The sequence below is a fragment of the Penicillium subrubescens genome (assembly GCF_028828155.1).
Source record: "Penicillium subrubescens strain IBT 31985 chromosome Unknown utg000002l_segment0_segment0, whole genome shotgun sequence".
NCBI classification, from domain to species: domain Eukaryota; kingdom Fungi; phylum Ascomycota; class Eurotiomycetes; order Eurotiales; family Aspergillaceae; genus Penicillium; species Penicillium subrubescens.
The window spans coordinates 952,208-969,953 of NW_026643152.1; the positions used below are offsets into that span (position 1 = coordinate 952,208).

A 17,746-nucleotide genomic window follows, 5' to 3' on the forward strand; every position below is an offset into this window, starting at 1 on the left:
CGCTTTGTGCTTGGCGAGGAGAATTTGGCATCAGAGGCGCGTGACCATCTTGATGTACCGAACACGAGTCAGACTGTGTGGGGGGGACAAAAGCTCAGCTGCCTGGTGGGGCCCGTATACGGCGGTGTATAGCGGCCATTCTCTGTTGGAATCGGGAAGCACACCGCGCTCTTATTGGGGGACTAACTCCTAATATAGCTGACTACGTCGGGCGCTAACCCGAATGGGAAGGGAGAATCCTAACACCCCCCCTCGAACCGACACAGGAAGCAAAAATACAGAAGCAAAAATATCCCCAATCCAGAACGCAGCCATTTCGATCCGTCCAATCAGGAGAACCCAATCTGGTTCCTGAATATCCTGAATGGTTCCTCAGCCAGCAGCTTCAGGAAGCCGTTGGCTGCCATGTCCTTCTCGCCAATACGAGTCGGGTTGATCATTTGCTTGAAGGCCTATTCGACAGGGCGGCTGTGTCTTGTCGCGTGTGATCATCACTCTACTACCAGGCTGGTTGTAAAGATAGAGCGCGTCTATTAGCTGCTGTTCGCCACCACTCGTTATGGGCTCATCGGAGGTCAAATAGATATCAGGTGAGATAGATAATGCAGATGTTGCAGATGTTGCAGATGGTGCAGATATTGCGGATGGTGCAGATGTTGATGATATTGATGATGATGATGATGATGATGATGTTGTTGTTGTTGTTGATGATGCACCCACCGTAGCGAAAGTCTGAGTAGAGACCTCCGCTGGTTCGTTACCGGTGAGTTTGTAGATATGGTTAGAGTCCCTGACGGCGAAGAATCGCTGGTTCGATGAGTCCTCTAAGGTGTAGTGAAATGGGGACACTGGACTCTTGCCAATGGTAAAGCCCTGATCATGTGATCCCGCCTCGGATACAAGATGTGAATCTGCTCCAGGAATATAGCGGACATCTTTCAGAGTGATAGTCATGCCATCCAGCTTCATGTCGACAGTACCAATACCAATAGGATGTCTCATGTCTCCCCAGATTGATCTAACTCCTTCTCCATGCCTTCCGAGCGGGGCATAAGAAGTAAAAAGCTTTCGGTCCGAGACAACGTGATAGCTCGCACAAGTGTCAAGATACCAATTAGCAGACTGGAGACTGCCAGCAGAGATAGAAGCCTTGGCCTGAGCTTGCATGTCGGCCGTAAGGCCTGGAATATCAGGGATTGGATCTCCGTTCCGCTCGCGAGTGCGGCGGACGAAATCAGCATAGTCTGAGAGCCATGTCGTCGGTGCCTGGTCTGGATGCTTACACCAGCAGCGAGCAGTCTCATGTATTGCTCTCGAAGATAAACAGTAGTCGCAGCGCGGCTTCAATTTCGGAGGTCGATCGGAGTCTGATTTCTCCGGTGTTCTCGGCCTTTCGATGGATGTGGGCGTGGACCCGTTCGGAGTCGGAGGCTGGCCCTTCTTCCTTGGATCCTGTGTGTTGGCTCGATATTGTAGAGCCGTCATCAATTGTTTGAGGTTAAGGTTCACAATTGGTTCACCGTTGCCTCCAGATGCGAAGAATTCGTCGAGCTTGGTCTTGACAAATTGCGATTGCCAGTTCCCAAGACCAAGAAGGAACATGTCATGCATCACGTCTTCGACTGTGACGCTAAGGTTGCGTAGCGTTGCCATATAATGGAGCCACTGAGTCTGATATGCCATATAGTCCGACCCTTCCAGCTTCAACGCGCACATATCGCGAAGAAGATTGTACCGCTCCTGCGCCCTGGTCATGCCAAAATTGGTAACCACAGACGCCCACAACGTGGCAGCATTCTCTGCAAGTTCGGATGGTAGGATATTGTGTACGTCGACACTCAGTGATTGAAGGATGCGAGCATGTAAAGCATCATCCATTGCTCTCCAGATTTCTCGTTTCAGTCTGCCATAGAAATCTGGGGGTTGTTGTTGCCCCTTAGTCAGGATATCACGGGCGGAAATACCGTGGGCTTTGATAAAGGCGGCATCTTTGAGAATATTGGTTCTCCAGGAGATGAAATTGGTCAAATTGAGAGTTGTTGGTTTGGGTGTCCAACGATCCTTGATGCTGCGGCGGAGCTTCTGTAGCTCCTTTTCGATGAGAGCTTCTTCTCGGTCAACCACGGCCTGGGAATGTGTATCGTCGATCCGCAGGTTGGGATCCATAGTTCGATCCTCTGTTCTCGGAGATGGATATAATGATTCGGGGGTATCTCGGGCCGTCGATTGCGACAACGCATCGAGTCTGCGCCCCTGTTCCGCTTGATTTTGCATGAGAGAATAAACGCTAGCAGTCAATTGAGTCAGCATCATCTTGATGTCTGTATCGTTCGTCTCTTGACTCGGAGATGGTGGTAGGGGTAGGTTCCGTCCATCGTCTAGGTCTGTATGGTCACTCTCAGGGGGTATATCGTGTTGGGCCCTGGATTTAGGTCCCGAGGGCTGTCTTCCTCGCGGCATGGTTGGTGCGACTGTCGGCGCAAACTTCAGATATCGCCGTCAAAATTGAGAATGAAGACAGGGTGATCCGTATCTATTGATCAGACCGGGTAACGTCTCAAAATGCAATATAGCACATAGGAATTGTCAACATAGGGGTCATAACCTGTTGGAATCGGGAAGCACACCGCGCTCTTATTGGGGGACTGACTCCTAATATAGCTGACTACGTCGGGCGCTAACCCGAATGGGAAGGGAGAATCCTAACAGAGAATGGCCGCTGTACACCGCCGTACCCGCGGGGACATATCAGCAACATCACTGGGTCTGGTCAGAGAGATTATTTTGTCATTACAGTGGGAATTTGGTACTCAGTTATATCACCCAAATGCCCTTGCCGTTTCCAACGTCAAGGATGTGCTATGCGCTTGCACAGTTAAGTTGCTTATGGTAGATCCCATGATCAATCTGTGAGGTTTCATACTGTTAGCAAGTCATCTACTGGCTCGAGAAACAGTGGGTTGGTCCGATCCATCTCCATAGCAAGAGCAACAAAGTGCCTAGAAGCCATTGTCAGAGAGATTTGCGACCTTGGCTAGACACCCATACATACCTAGCATCGTAGGCTTGGAAGGATTACCTGCAAGAGATTAGCAAGAAATTAGCCGATGCCCCTAGCAGAGAACAGAGGTTTGTAGCAGTAACATGATACTTACCATCGAGGAAGATAAGCGCCTGTAGACTGACATCTACACCGGCATTACGGAGGATTCTTCCTCCTACAACTGCCTCGCAAGAGTCAGTTGCTTGCCTCTGGTGGTAGCTCGTCATCTCTCTCGCAGTCAAGACTCAATTTGTCCCTCCCATCTCCCTTCTACATATAGAACCCAGCATTGCAATATACTGACACATTACCGCCCTACAAGGGAGCACGGGCGGGCCTCACACTCAATCTATATGGGGTTTGATGGTCGTATTTGCTTGAAGATTCTGGAAAAAGGATTTAAAGGAGGTAAACTATGTACGTAAACATCGAATACTCTCAAGAACCATAGCTGAGGGTCTAGCAGATGCCATGGCACTGCATTCTGGTATGCTGACCATTATTTTTGGCCGACAGCCTGACCAAATCGAGCTAAAGCTTCACTTATATCCCAGGGATGAATGCAGCACTCGAGAACTGCCAGCTTATTTGACTCACTCAGAACACGATCCACCGCCAATAGTAAATCGTCGTGGGTCCTGATGCGCATCGCAAATAGAGCTGGATTGTTTTGGTCTCTTCTTTCCACATCTGTCAGATAGTTGTTCCCGTTTCCAGGGCTGTGGGATATATTGCACAAGGTCTCCGCAAAGAGAGCATAGTTCCAATTGCTGACGTAATTATATGGACCGTCGTGGATTGCACTCTGATAAATTCGGATAATTAGTTGTTGATCCAAAGCTGGCCTCGAGACTCTTACCTCAATTCTGTATCCCATGTTATTGAAGATGAAAATCACGGAGTTCATTTTCAATCGAATCATCGTGCTCAACTCCTGAGCTGTCATTTGGAAGCTCCCGTCCCCAATCATTAAGACAGAACGCCCTTCTGGCCGGGCAAGTTGAGAACCCATTGCTGCTGGTAAACTCCATCCGATAGAACCATATAACATCTGCATTTGATAGTCTACCCTGGGCGGGAGTTTGATCATCTGCGCATTGAACCAGCTGTCACCAGTTTCCGCTATCAGGGTATCATTAGGTTGTAGTAAAGACTGGATTGACTTCAAAATTCCTGCTCTCGTTAGGGGCTGGCTAATAGAGCTCTCCATACTTGTCCCGTTCGAGGGGGTTACCTCATGGCTGGCGGAATTGTGGCTCTCCATGCAGTAGCCGGTGAGATTGGAAAGGACAATACGCTCCGATAGATCAGCCATTGTGGCAGGACTGATCAAATTACCCTTCGGTGCCCGAAGATGATCAGGGCTTAGATCTAACATCGGGGGGGTGGGCCTCTTTACCAGGTTGTAATCGGACGAACGTGTCCCGATCCCAACCCACAAGTCAGAATTCATCACCACATCAATGCATGCTGGGTCCGAAATTGACCCCCAGAAAGTACCCTGAAACTGGGGATGTTCTTCAGGGACTAGGGACTTGGCGTCGGGCTGGCAGAACACAGGACATCCTAACTTCTCGATAAAAGAAAGCAGAGTATCCCGGGGTAGGCCGTGTCGCGCAAGTGGTCCAACAAGTATTACCGGGCTTTGTGCTTCCCTCCAGTACCTGGTAAAGAGATCTAATGCGTCTTGAACTAGACTAGGTAGAGATCCTCGTTGTCGCGAGAGGATGAGCGGTCTGGGAATGTCGCATGGGTACTCGGCAAGATTAGCCGGGAGCTCGATATAAACCGGAAGTGAGTTCTCAAGACAACGGAGAAGTGCCTGATCCAGGACAGATGCCGGATTTGCTTTGAGATCCAGACGGACGGAAGCTGTAGTCACATGCTCAAACATTCGGATTGCCTGGTCTCGTTCTTTCAGCCCAGTCGTATGATGAATCAAACAATCTTGTCCAAATGTGTCGGTTGGAGGAGCCCCGGAGACAACAATGACCCGCAGTCGTTCGGAATATGCACCGGCAATTGCGTTGAGCAGCGACAGCCCTCCTACCATGAAGGTGACAAATACAACTGCAGCCCGAGCTGGAGATGATCGTGAGTACCCATCGGCAGCATAGCCGGCATTCAATTCATTGCAGCAGCCCACCATCCGGAGGTTGGGGTTTTTCAGAATTTGGTCGATGAGAGTCAGGTTAAAGTCCCCTTAGGAGCCCAGTCAGCATGGTCCTCAGAGTCAGAACCTCTCGCGGGCCGAGCCTTACCGGGAACGACAAAATAATCCTTGATCCCAATCTCTTCCAGCCGCGATGCCAGCAATGTCCCAATGTTATATTCGTTGGGACGAAATTTTGGGGTTTTCTCTATTAGATCATTCACCATCGTCTGGGGACTAGGAATTTTCAGCACAGTTCGTCCTTGCATCTTGCCCTGCTCCATTTTCTCAAAGACTGCGGGAAGCTCTTCAAGGGAAACTGTTTGATACTGAATAGGAAAGCGCTTCTTCGCATAGATTGCCAGTGCCTCTTCGGTCTCAGCAGGGCTTCCGACGTACGACCCCTTCACTATTTTTTGCTTCAAGACCGTCGAAAATAGATCAGCCTTAATGACGGCATTCTTAGGTAGACCGACAACGACGACCGTTCCTTTTGGCCGGACGTACTAGGTACAAGATTAGTTCAAAGGCAAGACAGTATGTCAATCTCAAGGAGCTTGCCTGAATAGCCTGACCAATTGGCCACTCTACTGATGCGACCACAATGGCAGCATGAGGTCCTCCCCCCGTAAGTTCCTGAATTTCAGGAATCAGATTCTCTTGGGAGGCGATATAGTCCACGAAGTAGTCAACTCCAATCTCTTCCACCAGCATAGCTTGCTTGCTGGACCCTGTCGAAAGCGCTAGTACACGATATCCAAGTTCTTTGGCATACTGACAAGCGAGGGTACCGAGGCCCCCACCGGCTCCGGCAATAGCTGTGGTCCTTGATTAGACGCAATAATGAATGTGCTATGAGATTGGTAGTATTACCAACAACCTGTCCTGGTTTGAGATGACTTTCTTTTAGTGCTTTGTATACCGTCACTCCAGCACAAAGAATCTGATCATCACTGACGTCAGCAACATCAACGTTAACTGAGCCATATCAAGTAGATTCTGACTGACAGGGGCAGCTTCGTCCAAAGAAACTTCGTCCGGTATGCGAACAGCATTCGTTGCTTTACAGACACAATACTGCTGAAATGTACCATTAACAGTATAACCAGAATTTTTGGCATTGGGACAGAGTTGCTGGTCACCATCGTTGCAGAACTCGCAACTTCCACAAGTTTCATTAATCCACTGTGTATCAACCATCTTATGTCAACATCGAGAAATTTCGTGATTGAAAATTTTCAGAAATGAGGATTACCTGTACCCCAACTCGATCTCCAACTGATACTCGACTGACGTTGTCCCCTCGGGCAACTACCACCCCGGCTCCTTCATGGCCACCTGCCCGTAGTGAGAATATTTATCAAGTGATTCCAGAGTATAGAAGCTGACTTACCAACCAAATTCTTCTTGGTTTCAATGGGCCAATCTCCTGTTCTAAGTTAACCGAAGATATTCTCTACGTCTATCCCTGAGTCAAACCTTTCCATGCGTGCAAATCAGTATGACACACTCCTGAATATTGGATTTGAACTAATATCTCCTCAAAGGAAATTGATGGCACTCGAATTTGAGTGTACATCAAAGCTATAGTATTTAGCACAATTCTTGAACCAAGATACGATTGAGGATACATCGCAGTATTTACCTGAAGCTTTCTTTTCAAACACCTGTGCCCACTGCATCGTCGGGATCTCTAGTACCCCGTGAGTCCCGTTCATTCTCTTTGAATTCATTGTTGTCATCTTTGCGCTTTAAATTAATTAGAAGCCATAAGATGGCATAGCCGGTAGGATATGAACTGTATTGAAAGCCAAACGATAACTCTCTGGGGAGCCAATGAAGATTTCAAATAATAATGGCCTTCAGAGCTGCTTTGAAGAGTTTTAGTGAGTCTGATGCGATAACACGTCCATTCCGTACTGGCATGCTTCTGCTATTTATCCTCTCCTGGGCTTCTAGCTGATTCTTTGCCACTTTCCAAAAATATGTTGGGTTTACTAAGTATCATGTAAGTTAGTGTGCCGATTAGGTGCCCTTTCGGATAGGTCAGAAACTGACCTGCCTATCGTTCGGACAGGGGCTATCCGGAACTACTAGATTGAGTCGAACGTGCATGACAACAATCATGGTTACACCGAGTAAGTGTCGTGTAGCACACTTGAAGTGACCCAGTCCTCTTTAGCAACTTCATCTTCTTCTGGGCCTTCTAGCTGATTCGTTGCCACTTTCCAAACCCATGTTGGGCTTACCAAGTCTCAAGCACGTTGGCGTGCCGAGAGGCCAAAATGCCGCAATGGAATGCGATAAACACGAAACCTGGTACGACTTTCCTTTCAACCAGATGACACCATGTTAATCCTGCTGAGATCACCGCGTTTTATGCTTTTCCAGAAATTTCCTGCTATCAAAGCGATCCCAACTCGTTTTTCCACTTTTGCAAACACTACTGGAAAATTACCAGTCACAACAAGCCAGAGTGAAAGATCCTGAATCCTTGTTCAAAATCAGTCAAATGGAAAGAAGTCAACAACGGCCAGTATATTAGGTCATTTGATCCTTTTGAACAGATCTTTTCGTTCTTTTGTCATGATCCGGCCAGACCAGAGTCTCGGAGCCTCGACATCGTGGCCAGCGTTGGAATGGAAACCATCCATAACGATGCAAATAACATTCCGGAGACGATCCAAAAAGCATGGATCAGACTGCGTTATCTCCATCCTTCTCTTGCCACTGAAGTCGGCCAAAAGGAATTCCGGTATATGGCTCTCAAAAGTGAAGAGGATATTGAAAATTGGCTGGAGAAGACTTTCATCGTTAAAGAGTGTGATTCGCATGCGGAAGTACAAGGCTGTCAAGACCTCAGTATCGCACCTGCTGCCCAGTCGCCTGTACTCTACTACTTCCCTGGCAAGAAAAGATTAATTCTGCGCATGGATCACATGCATGGGGATGGACAAGCGGTTGTGAACATGGTACAAGATCTCTTTACTGAGATCCGGCGATTGAACTTGGGTGGAGGAATTGTGAATGAACCTTGGGGTACGGAAGTACACAACCTTGCTTCTAGTGCATTCGACGCTGCGGGAATAACCGCCTTGGAAGATTCCTGGTCCTCGAATCTTGTCTCGTCTTTGCCCCAGCCACGAGCAGAAGGAGAGGCGTTCGAAATACCTTCCTTTAATAACACGCACCCACCTGGAGCAGGCAAGACACAATCTCTCCAGTTTTCCGAAAACGAAACATCTGAGCTTCTGGATCAAGCCCAAAAACAGAATTTGGGGATCACTGCTTTTGTGCATGCAGCACTTCTCCATGCCGGAAAGAGAATTAGCCCCAATTCTGAAAGCATGGTCCATTCAACCGTTCTTATTTTCAGTTTTCGAGAAAGATGTACCGACTCGCCTCCCAATGCCAATGCAAGGGCTGCTGCTCTGCGGATTGGCTTTTAGCCTATACAGGTGCCTATGTCGGATGATTTTCAACGTACAGCCTTGCGTATTAAACATGAATATAAGTCCCTTGCTCATCGAAAGCCTGCTGCCCTTATCACGATGGTACCACATTTACAGAAATGCGAGTCAGCACTGTCTCAAGAATACTTCAAGGCAATACTACCCAGCTTCATTGGGAATCTCTCGAAAGTCTTCCCGAAAAGCTACGGATCTTTCAAAATCCGGGACTTCTAGATGGCTGCGGTCCCAACCGACGAACGAATTTATCTTGGAAGATCTTGGTAATAAATTGTCTATCAGGGCCTGTTACAACCAAACATATCATACAGATGAGCAGATAGCCAACTACCTTCTGCAAATTAGACAAAAGATGTATGCCGGTCTGACAACTGATGTTGAAAAGCTCAATTTCCAGTCGATGTTAACCTTGCAAGGCTAGACCTGAGTCTGACTGGCTCGATCACATGCCAGCTAAGGTGAACGATCACACGTGTGTGAAGTAATTGGGAAAAGGCAATTCCACTGATCCGCTTTGCATTGGTTTTGGCAAGGTGCTTTGTTGAGCTTAAGATCAATTTGTCTATCAAGAACTTATAGCACATGCATTAATTTTGGTTGAGCGTAAATTATTCTACCCTTGCGAGACCTTTGCAGCCTGACTATATTCCCAAACCAGATTCAACAAAGACTGAGACTATCGACTATCGGCATGATTCTTGCTATGCTTCTCAGAATAAACCCTTAATCATCTGCGTTCAGATGTTTACGGATGCTCTCTCATTTCCACTTGCTAGTCATTTGCCCCACGTCTTGTGTAATTGTCGGGACATATCCTCCCGTCAGAATAAGCAAAGACAGGTTGTACGTAATCTTGCTAAGCTGCGGCTCCCGCCGCATAGATTCAGGGGCATTGGACGAGGACCTAGGAGAAGAACATCTATCATACACGAATCAATCAACTTTTGCTTTAGCATAAACTGTCCACTTAACTGTGTACACAGAACCTAGCTGGTGATACCAACATTATGACTTATGAGGAACCATACTGAAGCCCTCAACAATTCTTCGCGAGAATAAGACAGACCTGGTAAAGACAGCTGGTTGTTTGTATTACTCAATATTTGCGGGGTCGGCCTTGACTGTGACATGAGAGATTAAGGTAAAGAAGGGAAGTGGTACACCGGCTATGTGCGATTCTTTTGAAGGAAGAAGTTGGTGGGTGCGAATGAGTTTGCGTCTGTGGGTGGAGCGCGTAGGCGTTGCATTGCTAGCCCTGGTGCGGGCAGGAGATGCTGCTTCTAGGAAAAGACTCTGCATCTCCGTCCTTTGAAAGCGGGGATAAGCATGGCTGCACGGTGTTGAGGAGCCGTCTGATCACCTCAGGGGATGACTCTAACACCCTTGCTTTGAATATATCGTTGCTGACAGTCGGGGCAGCGGAGATTATCTGTATTACTGCCATTTTGAAAAGGGCAATGAAGGTTTTAAGCGTAGAGATGCTGGTTTGCTAGCGATAGGCGAGTTGGGCCATACGCTACCGCAAATGCCTACGGTGGCCCTGTTGACGCGATGAGAAGGGAAATCGTCTTGAATGAATGAAAAAGAAAATGGAAGACCATGCCTTCCTAAGGGTAGTCTGCTGGGGCAGTGAGCTGATCTGAGATATTGCAAATGGGTTGACAATCTGGAATTGGGTGGCCGAGGCACATTGACACGGTGTAAATTGTCGAACTTGGGAGTGGTATTTTACCACTAGCAATATGCTTATTCATCGAGTACCCACATTTCTTTGGTCCTTTGTATGTAGTCGCAGGCATATTGACAACATCGGAGTTACGGACGTAAAGTCTGCTCCGTCGCTGATCCCATGGGGGTACTTCAACAGAGCCCCCGCTCATGTTTAGGGAAGAAGAATCAATCCACTCGTTATCTCTCAATTCGCTAGTTCTCATACGTATGCATACCCGTAGCTGATAGTTCGTCATAAATTGCTGGCCGATATCCTGCGACATTATGAGGTTCCAAGGTTGAGCAAGGAAAACCTATGAGGAGTAAGGAAAAGGGGCAGGTTGAGCTATCCCTAGGCGGTGTAACCAAGTACTCGAGTTACCATACTGGCACCCAAATGTTACCCACATATTACATACAAACACAATACATAGAAAGGTGGGACGCAGATGGGAGAATCCCATCTCACTGTATTGCAAGACCCCACATTTTCTCGACAATATGTTTCTCCCACTTGGAAATATCTGGTGTGGAACTGCAATTCAAGCCTTGCTCGGGTCAGCATATAACCTTCCCAGTGCGCCGCCGTTAGATAGCCTGTCGAGCCCCTTTGGAATGTCGGCGAAAGGGATTTCCTCAATAAGTGGATCAATCTTTCCCGCTGCGATAAGCTCAAGCACTTCCCTAACTTCTTCTACAGACGAACCAGCAGATCCTATCAAATGGGCACCTTGGGCAACAAAATCGTAGGTAGACAGCGTAGCCTCTTTGGCCGCAAGGCCAACAAGGATAATTCGTCCACCAGACTTCACGGCCTTCACCGCTGCAGCGGTAGTAACGCCTGCACCGGCAAAATCCATTACCACATCGAAGCGGATTCCCGAAAACTTATCCAGGCTTTTAGCGCACGTTAACGCTCCAGATTGTAGAGCGGAGACATATTTCTTGGGGTCGATATCAATACCGTACACCTTTGCTCCCATGAGACGTGCAAGGCTAACAGCCGAGAGGCCAAGCCCACCGAGGCCGATGATAGCAACGGTGGAAGACGAAGAAACACGACCTTCCACCACAATTGCATGATAGGCAGTGGCGATGGCGTCAGTAGCCACGGCGGCTTGAGCGAAAGTCACGCTGTCAGGAATCCGCAATGTTTTCGGGACATTGAAGACAGCGTATTCTGCATATCCACCATCATAACCAATCCCGGGGGAGGTGGTCACATCTTGAAATGTGAGAGGATGGTCCACACCAAGGCCAGAAACAACCCTTTCACCAATGCTGAACTCGGTCACATCTGGTCCAAGCGTAACAATGGTGCCGGCGATCTCGTGACCGAGTGTTATAGGTCGTTGCCAAAAAAGCATATCATCCTTGCCAGAGATTACATTGCAATCCGTATGGCACAGGCCGGTTGCCTTGACTTTAACAAGCACTTGACCACTCCCTGGGGACGGGATCCGAACATCTTTGTACTCGAGTCCTTTGGAAACATTGGAAAATTGAAATGCTTTCATCATATTGTCCGTCTGGTGCTGAGGTGGTAGATTGCTGGATCTGGTGTATAAAGGTCGAGAAAGTAATGGTAGAATAGAGGGATCGGTGAATTTTCTTTGCAAATACAATGAAGACAAGATATTCCGCAGGATAGATGGGCGTGAAATGGCGGACTACCCTTTAACAAATAGAAGGTCAAACCCCAGAAAGGGCCTCGGGATTGTTATATACTTTAGCAGTATTCCATGTTGATACTATTGATACTCTACTGCGAATTACGATCTCAGAGTTTCTGAGCCGAGGCTCCGATTCGGATTTATTTGACGGAGTAGAGCTGGGGCACCATATCTACGTGCACTTGTTCAGGAATGCTCGTGGGGTCTGGGTGTCGGGGGGACAGAGTGTACCGGAAGTGTGGACCCCGGGGTTGAGCTTGTGGTCATCACGCGGAGGTCTCGAAGATGAGTTGTTATGGACCTTCGGGGTAAAGTCACGCCGTCGGTAAATTATGGTTCCGATCCCAGGTTGTACAGTATTGGCGGCGTGAACAGTGGGTTGGTTGGTTGATTGGTTGGTTTCATTTACCCTGACCCCTCGCATCGAGTTGAGACCCGGATTGAAGTACAAGTGTGATGATCATTCTCTGACTATGCAAGTAGGCATAGCTATTTGTAGTCACAGTAGCTGCCTTCTGCCCAGAGTGGTGGTGGTGGTAGCCTAATAAACTGCCACTGCTATATCTAGACCTAGCCAAGCGTGGGTTTAAGTTGGGTTTGTGACGAATGTGACGTGGTGTTGAAGACAAAGGAAGAAGATATGGGAATAACCTCAGATACTGCCATTCACGGGGTATCTGCCTCAGGTGTCTGTTTGCTTTGATGGGAAGGTTTGCTCGTTTGCCCATGTATTTAGGCTCTCTCTATCTTCCCTGCTGGTCTTCTTCTTCTTTCTTCCCTCCTCAGTCTTGATACCTTCGTCGAATGGTACAGTTTGATCCTCGATCTTTCTCTTGACCTGTAACAGGGTTTTCAATTTCTTTACCCGCCCACGGGTAACCCGCCGCGGGTTTTGGCCTTTATAAACCCGCCCGTGGGTTCTTGGCGGGTGCCCGTTTGATTGATTGATAGATTGATTGCTCAGGCTTTCCGCGGCTGAAGGCTGCATGTAGCCCCTTAGCAAGTATGTACCGAAGCTAATCTACTCATGTATACATCTTCCCACCTGACTGGTGTTTTTTCACGTTATCTCGCTGACCAGCCTCCCTGTGTTCTCCACGAACCGGAGAGCCTCGCGTACCACGGACAGGTTCGGCCTACTTTCTGTAGGTAGTGGTTCAGTCAACTGTGTCCCGCGTGCGTAGCTGTATTAGAAGCGCCGCCTGGGATCTCGACAAGTTATCGTAGAGAAATTTCGCATGTTTCCCGGGAAGGGCAGCGTCAAGAGTTAGTGTCTTACGACCCAGGCGTGTCGAATCAAATTCCTTCGCCTGCATATCCAGTCTCCGACACACTTGCCGCCAAGTTGCGGGAGCCGTTTGTGTCTGCGCGCATCGTGAACAAAGCCGGCAATTCGGTCTCCCACTTTCCAGCGCTATCCCGAATTCTTGCCGACCCGAGTTACCGCATAATCGCAGCCAATGGCGAAGTTGCGCGGGGAGATGAAATCGATGTCTTTGAAGTCGATCGGGTTCAGCGCGACGGCGCGCACCTTCACTAAGACCTCATTGTCAGTGATGCTTGGAATGGGGACGTCCTTGACTTGGGCGCCCTGTCAAAGCGGACTACAGAGAGCGAGACTCAGCACCCGCTTGGGCAAGAATCGATGCATGATGACCGCATTCATCTGGTCGGTGGAACGGCAATGTTGTCAAATCGGCTTCGATTTAGTCGATGGGAGGAGGAAGAGAAGCAAGTACTGAACAGACGGAGGAGTCCCGCGCAGTGCATGTGAAGAATGTTGCGAAAAATAACCTTACGTTGATGTGGCGAGCGAACAGAGCGTTTAATAATTACTCTCTGGAAAACGCTGACTGTTCTAACGGGTTACAGGCCTGATGAAACTCAGGCCAAAGGGAGCAAGTGATGATCACCAGGTGGTCAGTTCACGGTCCTTGCATTTCCAGCATGAATATCGAAGAAAAAAGAGCTTGGTTCGCCTGCAACAGCGGCATATTATTGAGAGTGGCGGATTTATTACATTTCATGACGCTTACAAACCAGCATATACCGGGCAGACATTCACGGACCCGCATTGACTCGCCAGTTTTAACTTTGAGGACTTCGAGGTGATTACGGTAGTGCAGTCCACGGCCAAGTCAATTGAGTCTCACGGAACTGCTGATAGGAGTGGAGCCTCGGGCCATCACCCTAGGTCGGGAACGATGAGTCGACACTCCGAGCGTGCGACTAGCTGTCAATCAATCACTCATCCACCCGATTCCGAACCTAGGAATGGAATCGCCGATTAAGTGCTGACGATGAGTGGGAATCCCATTGCCTCGTGTGCGGGCCTCTTTAGTGACGATACTGAACTCACACTCAACCGACCCGACAACCGTCCTGTGGCAACCTAGGAGATTGATCAAGTTACGGGAACACAGCGTAGAAGTCTCGGGCTGTCAGGAGGTTGACAGATTGCCCTATAAAACATTCAACCTGTCCCTGTCACATAGACCCTTCCGCCATTATCTATCCTCAAAAAAACCTCTTCACTCCCGATTGCGATTCTAACAACATAACACTACAATGACGACCCTTCAAATCGTTCCGACTTCATTTGTCTCCGTCAATGGATTGAAAATCGCTTACCGGCGCTTCGGGGCAAGCAGTCCATTGCCTTTGGTCTATGTCAACCATCTTCGTGGTAGCATGGATACGCTCGATCCGCTTCTGTTTAACAGTATCGCCAAAAGCCGCGAAGTGATTGTCTACGACAGTGCTGGTATTGGACACAGCGAAGGAAGCGTGCCCGACTCCATTCCTGAGATGGCTGCGATCGTTGTCAACCTTCTTGCTGCGCTTGAAATTCAAGAGGCCGATTTCATTGGCTTCTCCATGGGCGGTGGCATCGTGCAGCATATTGGATCTGAATACCCTCAGATTGTTAACAAATTGGTCCTATCGGGCACTCAACCGGGAATCGGCGAAGGTGTGGCTTTGCCTCCGCGGGAGGTCTTGGAAAGCGCTGGAGCAAACAACGACCAGCCACCTACGGAGGATGACATGATGAACCTTTTCTTCTATCCCTCCGAGACCAGCCTCGCCCTCGGCCATGCCTGGTGGAAGCGGATCCACGAGCGCAACGTTGCAGGTGAACCCCGGAAGGCGTACCTTACCGGGACCGGGGCACAGGCGCAGCTCGCTGCGATTTTCAAATTCACCACCGATACTCGCAATTTTGAACGTTTGGCAGACATCAAGGCCCCAGTTCTTGTGACGAACGGCCATACGGACATTATGTCGCCCACTTCAAACAGTTTCATACTGCAGCAAAAGATCGCCAATGCCCACCTGCACCTTTATCCTGACGCAGGGCACGGACATCTCTTCCAGGTGCCGGAGCTTTACGCAAAGGAGCTTGAGCTGTTCTTAAACAACTGAGTTGTTGATTATTGTATCACTTCTATTGTTGGATCGCATCTGCCGGCGACTCGGTAGCAGGTGCCTACATGTCGAGGACCGAGGGCACAGATCATGCGATGATGCTAGTCAACACAATCACTCGGGGGAAGGGATTGATGCAAGTGTTTGCTGCTAGATTACTTCAGCTTTCACTATAAATCATTTTCTTGGTCTTAATGAAATTGAACTACCTTAGCTCTTCTGCATATCACTACACTTTCATTTTTCTTGAAAGCACCGCGGCCTACGACATCTGAGGTTGCAGAGTCTGCTGATCAAGATTGAGCAGCAACCTTGAGAACTGTCCAGCTCAGAGTCTATAAATTAGAGTTTGGTACGAAAAGAAGATTTGGACTAGAGGCCCTTCAGCCTCGTGACATCTCGTTGACTGAGAACACCGCCGTCACACTTTGAGATGATCCAATGCCACTGTTACAAGTAGTCAATTTACCGTTTCCATCGTTCTTGGGCGAAGAGACGATAGAATCCTCCGGTCGGCTGACTACCCAACACCATGCCCGTGCAACTTTACGTGGTTGATAACGGTATGGTCTTGTTCTCGATGCTGGCATATGGGTTTACTTCAGCACTGTGTGAAATTATCAGCAACCCCGATGGAGCTCGAGAACCCTACATCGTTGAATGTACATGTTGAAGCTGCTTCGGGCTGTATCCCAGTTTCAACAGGCTGGCAGATCTACTTCAATGCAGTTGACGATCGTGGCATGATACGTGCTCAAATGATGGATGAACCTAGATTAAAACTGGGCACAGTCCTATTTGCGCTCTGTTTGGCTCCCCAGCCCATTCAAAATGGCTGTGACAAAACGAATACTGGGATAATCAGAGAAACAAACAGCGCCAAAGCATTCGAGCTAGGAAAAGACCTGTTTCGGCGGACTTTGTGTGGAAGTGTATAATTCGAGTCGAGCGTCAAAATGAACGCTGGTAATGAGAAAGAACGGTAAAACATGCGACGAAACGAGTGCTGCTTTCAACGAATCGAGGTGGGCCAACGGTAATTATTTTGCCTTCTGTCGATCCTGTTCGGCCTTCTCCGCGGCGCGGATCTTGTTGTTGACGTCCGGCAAATGAGCAACAGATGGGAGCAACGTATCCTGGCTGTAGGTTAGCGAGGCTGAATTGGGCCAGTAGTTCATATATCAACGGGAAAATGCCTACCCATACAGTCGACCAGCCAAAAGTTGAAGCCAGCCAAGTAATTAAAGCCCCGCCTCCTGACCAAAGATGCTGCTTGGGGCTTGATCGGAGTGCGTTGTTGACCACGACATCGGCATAGTAAGTGACATCCATAACATTTTTCTCTACCTCAGTTCCAGCCAATGCAGGCTCGATCACATCCTTTGCAGGGTAATAAAGCGAGTTCTCGGGTAGACATGGCGCACTCGGGAGGTTGTCGAAGAACTTGGTCCTAATTGCGCCAGTAGTGACGAGGATTGCGCGGACTCCCCAGGGAGAGAATTCGAGACGCATCTAGTCAGTCATAATAGCAACTGCAGCTTTGCTTGCGTTGTAATATCCATGCCATGGGAATGGCATTTTGCCTACCACCGACCCGATGTTTGATGAATGTTCCTTTCGAGGCGATCTCAGGTGGTGCAAATGCTTGAGTCACGGTGACGACAGCAAAGACGTTGACATTAAACATATTTTTGGCAACTGAGACATCCAAGTCCAGTAGAGACATGCTGTAACCTGTTAAACCGTTAGTACTTAGAGACAATTTGTGAGAAAAATTGCTTTGAAGGGGTGAGACTTCCTGCGCTCGAGTTGTTGACCGGGATATCCAAATATCCACCGGTCGCAGCCTTCACGGTTGACACTGCTTTTTTGATTGACTCTTTGTCAGTAACATCGAGCTGTACAATTTCGAGACCCATGTCCTTTAGATGTTGGACTTTGGCGGTATTCAGAGCGCTGGCGAAAACTCTAAGGGACTTCTTGTGGAAGGTTTTCGCGAGAGCGTCACCTATTCCACCTTCACTACAACCTGTGATGAGGATTGTTTCTGACCCATTTTCGCGATGAAAGGTATTTTGGTGGTGGTGGAGTGCCTGGGCAGCAACTTGAAACTTGTCTGGTAGGTAAAGCAATAATACAAGTGATGTCGAAAATGGAAGTACGTGAGCTAAATATATGATGGACGCTTTCACTCCTGTGTCGTTCGGACGGACGAATTCCAAGTGAAGTTAGACGAATTGAACGTCTCCGCTACTACCTTCTTCCCGGGCGC

General features: G+C 48.5%; 8 protein-coding genes across 8 annotated transcripts; 2 read left to right on the forward strand and 6 right to left on the reverse strand.

Moving 5' to 3' along the window:
* Positions 1 to 372: 372 nt before the first annotated feature.
* Positions 373 to 2,460, reverse strand: N7473_001770 (uncharacterized protein; the record flags this gene model as incomplete). Its single annotated transcript, XM_057147710.1, has 1 exon — positions 373 to 2,460. The coding sequence occupies one exon, from the start codon at positions 2,458 to 2,460 to the stop codon at positions 373 to 375; it is 2,088 nt and encodes a 695-aa protein (XP_057011364.1).
* A 1,082-nt stretch (positions 2,461 to 3,542) lies between these two features.
* N7473_001771 (Polyketide synthase enoylreductase) lies at positions 3,543 to 5,192 on the reverse strand (the record flags this gene model as incomplete). Its single annotated transcript, XM_057147711.1, has 2 exons — positions 3,543 to 3,848; positions 3,903 to 5,192. 2 exons carry the CDS (start codon positions 5,190 to 5,192, stop codon positions 3,543 to 3,545), a joined length of 1,596 nt encoding a protein of 531 aa, XP_057011365.1.
* A 2,642-nt stretch (positions 5,193 to 7,834) lies between these two features.
* Positions 7,835 to 8,644, forward strand: N7473_001772 (uncharacterized protein; the record flags this gene model as incomplete). Its single annotated transcript, XM_057147712.1, has 1 exon — positions 7,835 to 8,644. The coding sequence occupies one exon, from the start codon at positions 7,835 to 7,837 to the stop codon at positions 8,642 to 8,644; it is 810 nt and encodes a 269-aa protein (XP_057011366.1).
* Positions 8,645 to 10,917: 2,273 nt separating this feature from the next.
* On the reverse strand, positions 10,918 to 11,895 carry N7473_001773 (zinc-binding dehydrogenase; the record flags this gene model as incomplete). The annotated part of the gene is made up of 1 exon (XM_057147713.1): positions 10,918 to 11,895. One exon carries the CDS (start codon positions 11,893 to 11,895, stop codon positions 10,918 to 10,920), a length of 978 nt encoding a protein of 325 aa, XP_057011367.1.
* Positions 11,896 to 13,462: 1,567 nt separating this feature from the next.
* Positions 13,463 to 13,699, reverse strand: N7473_001774 (uncharacterized protein; the record flags this gene model as incomplete). Its single annotated transcript, XM_057147714.1, has 2 exons — positions 13,463 to 13,639; positions 13,676 to 13,699. 2 exons carry the CDS (start codon positions 13,697 to 13,699, stop codon positions 13,463 to 13,465), a joined length of 201 nt encoding a protein of 66 aa, XP_057011368.1.
* A 917-nt stretch (positions 13,700 to 14,616) lies between these two features.
* Positions 14,617 to 15,471, forward strand: N7473_001775 (alpha/beta fold hydrolase; the record flags this gene model as incomplete). Its single annotated transcript, XM_057147715.1, has 1 exon — positions 14,617 to 15,471. The coding sequence occupies one exon, from the start codon at positions 14,617 to 14,619 to the stop codon at positions 15,469 to 15,471; it is 855 nt and encodes a 284-aa protein (XP_057011369.1).
* A 789-nt stretch (positions 15,472 to 16,260) lies between these two features.
* On the reverse strand, positions 16,261 to 16,986 carry N7473_001776 (uncharacterized protein; the record flags this gene model as incomplete). The annotated part of the gene is made up of 2 exons (XM_057147716.1): positions 16,261 to 16,610; positions 16,675 to 16,986. 2 exons carry the CDS (start codon positions 16,984 to 16,986, stop codon positions 16,515 to 16,517), a joined length of 408 nt encoding a protein of 135 aa, XP_057011370.1. The 3' UTR covers positions 16,261 to 16,514.
* Positions 16,987 to 16,990: 4 nt separating this feature from the next.
* On the reverse strand, positions 16,991 to 17,588 carry N7473_001777 (uncharacterized protein; the record flags this gene model as incomplete). The annotated part of the gene is made up of 2 exons (XM_057147717.1): positions 16,991 to 17,208; positions 17,270 to 17,588. Coding segments are annotated over 2 exons (537 nt in total), but the record flags the coding sequence as incomplete, so codon positions are not given.
* Between the last annotated feature and the right edge of the window lie 158 nt (positions 17,589 to 17,746).